A 2674-nucleotide genomic window follows, 5' to 3' on the forward strand; every position below is an offset into this window, starting at 1 on the left:
GTCAGACATTCCTCCTAAGTTGCTAGAAAACTTACCTACTAGGAAGGAAGCAGAGGCTACTTTATCCATTACCTGTTGGGTTGTATTAGTGATGGGTGTGTATGCAATAGAAAATCTGGATTCACTGAATGAATCTACCCGTCCCAGGTCCAGGGTAGGCAGCGAAGAAAAATCATGAACATCATGGCCATGAGGATATAGGTACAAAAAGAGTAGTAGGAACAATGAGCTTATCCATTCCTACACAATCGAAGAGAAAGGATAAAGAAAATTATGATTTCAAATTAGTCATCCACGATCATTTTGTCATAGAGTTTGTCTCCTTGTCCACTTTTTCTAATTTCAATATATCCCCTGTTATAAACTGTTTAAAATATGTATGGTACTAATTCAGCAGTTTGGGTAATTTTAATGAGCTATTAATGGGAATTCAAATTTATTGAGCCTCAGTGCCAGTGCTGTAACATGCACTGATTATGAAAAAATATGAAATGCAACAGTAGCAAGCTGTGTTAAATTATTACCATCTGGGATCAACTTGGCATTTCACTCATGCTGTGTTTGATTCTACTGAGAGTCAATGTGTAAGAGACAGTTCTAAGGGATTGCTCACTTAGTAACGATATGTTGGTTATATGCCAGGATTCTGGCATTGGAAACTCAACAGAATGCCGGTGACCTTAGGGACACTGTCTTGGTTAATTATTTATAAATCCTGGTCACATGCAAACTCCCAATAAGAAATCACTTTTTTTCTAAAATGCATGATCTTAGAAAAAAATCTCACAGAGTATATACAGTAGAATTCCAATTTAGTTAAATATGCTACCTAGCTATATCTCTCTGATTTTTAAAAGATATCGAAGTTTAACCAAGACTTTTGTTATGTGGTAAGATTATAAGACCTAATGCCAATTTTCTTCTTGGCACTTAATATATTTTCAACTTTTCTACTATTTTTGAGGAAAATGAATTGTTTTTTAAAAGATAAAAAGATCTCAAAGAGAAAATACCAGTTACCTATTATTGTGGATGGATTTATTTAACATATCTCTTAATACCAGTATCTTAATCTAGGATCTATGAGTGGGAACACTGGTAAAAAGTGTGACCATTGGCTTTTAAAACATTTATTGACTTCTCAAGTGCTGACCAGCTTTAGTGCTTTTGGAAATCAATTTATGAGCCTATGTCAATTAAAATGTCTTCAAACAGATTCATGGTCTGAGGAACAGCTTTTTCTATTGTATAAAGGTGCTTTATTATTTTTTTCTTTTGGTGTCTGTATTGGGGAGCAGCAATAAACAAAGCATAAATACCTCCGAGGTAATACACATTTTCCTATCATAAATATAAAGTGACACAGATATCGAATCATACCATTAAGGGCTCTCTTTTCATTCTCCATTTTTTAAGAAAGTTCTTGCATATTAAGGCCCAAGTTTGTTGACACACACTGATCTCTCTCTTGCTCATTTTGCCCTGTTTAATGAGAAAAAAAGGAAGAACATAAAGTTAATGCAAAGTTCTTAGAAGAAATATCCTGCAAACAACAACAACAAAAAAGAGTAGCCTAGTAACTCCAATGCTCCAAGTGAGTGCTTAGAATCTGAGTGTTCTCAAGTTCACATTTTATTACTCCCTGTTCCCCTTCTTTCCCCACTTGCACTCTTTGTTCCATCATTTATTTGTGATGCACTGTGCCAGTTATCAATTTATTCCCTCTCAGCTCCAAATTCTCACTTCAGAGCCTGCTCTGTGAAAATGGATACGGGCCCTTGAAGTATTTCCCTTTGCCAGCTGGCATGATGTTATACTTCATTGGCAGAGAGGACTGTAGAGACAATGCAGGAAGAAGAGGCTCTCCTTTCTGGTATCAGAGTGTTTCATTTGACAGGTTTCTATAGAATGTATTTTTATTCCACTGCTCAAACTAAATGGTTTTATCCAATGCAAACTACCTGGATGGTGCAGGTTTCACTGTGTATTTTCTCTAGCTCGTGACTTAGGGCACAGTAGTGTATCTGGGAGCCCTAAGCAGCTATAGTCCTTTCCTCAGAGCTTGGTTTCCTTTGGCCCTCCTATTGCAAAGGGGCAATGCAGCCCAGTCCTTGTGCCCACAGCTTGCCATTCCAGCTTCTCTGCCAGTCAGTGGGTTGCAACCACACCTTATCCAACTCGCCAACACCTTGTCTCCCCACCCAAGTTTGTCCTTCCGTGGATAGTCCCCATCAACCCTAGGATGCCCTTTTGAGCTCTTAGTCCATCTTTATAGTTATTCTCCTATCATCACTAAATAATTCTCTATATGAAACTTTCCTTGTTTAGTTACTGTGTGGTTTCTGTCTCCTGATTAAGCCCAGACCAATGCATACACACACACACCCCTCTTTACCTTCAATAAATAGATCATTGTACACCCAGCTTAATATATCTATATTTAGCTTAGAACCTGAATCATCAGTTTTAGGAATTGATCTTAGACAACTTAATAGGATCTTTGTTATTTCTAGCAGAAGTTATTCACTCTATGCTAATTTGTTATAGAGTGACTATGAATTTTCTTTTTCCCAGTGAAAGAAAATTTACTTTTCGCTTTTCTTCTAGGAAAAATTAAAATGTTGAGATGGAAAAGTCACCACAGTCTGGCCTAGAAGATTATAAAGAGAATTAT

General features: G+C 36.9%; 2 protein-coding genes across 2 annotated transcripts in view; both read right to left on the reverse strand.

Annotated features, from left to right (window-relative positions):
• LOC105824688 (ATP-binding cassette sub-family A member 8-like) overlaps nucleotides 1-1476 on the reverse strand; it is a 107638-nt gene extending 106162 nt beyond the window's left edge. Inside the window, 2 exon segments of the mRNA XM_012662222.1 lie at nucleotides 18-240; nucleotides 1381-1476. Of these exon segments, the coding sequence (XP_012517676.1) occupies nucleotides 18-240; nucleotides 1381-1476 (319 nt within the window).
• Nucleotides 1477-1529: 53 nt separating this feature from the next.
• LOC105824689 (ATP-binding cassette sub-family A member 8-like) overlaps nucleotides 1530-2674 on the reverse strand; it is a 163819-nt gene continuing 162674 nt past the window's right edge. Inside the window, exon 11 of the mRNA XM_012662223.1 lies at nucleotides 1530-1543. Within this exon, the coding sequence (XP_012517677.1) occupies nucleotides 1530-1543 (14 nt within the window). The remainder of the gene's footprint in view (nucleotides 1544-2674) is intronic.

Source organism: Propithecus coquereli, unplaced genomic scaffold (genome assembly GCF_000956105.1).
Source record: "Propithecus coquereli isolate 6110/MARCELLA unplaced genomic scaffold, Pcoq_1.0 Scaffold76, whole genome shotgun sequence".
In the NCBI taxonomy this organism is placed as follows: Eukaryota; Metazoa; Chordata; class Mammalia; order Primates; family Indriidae; genus Propithecus; species Propithecus coquereli.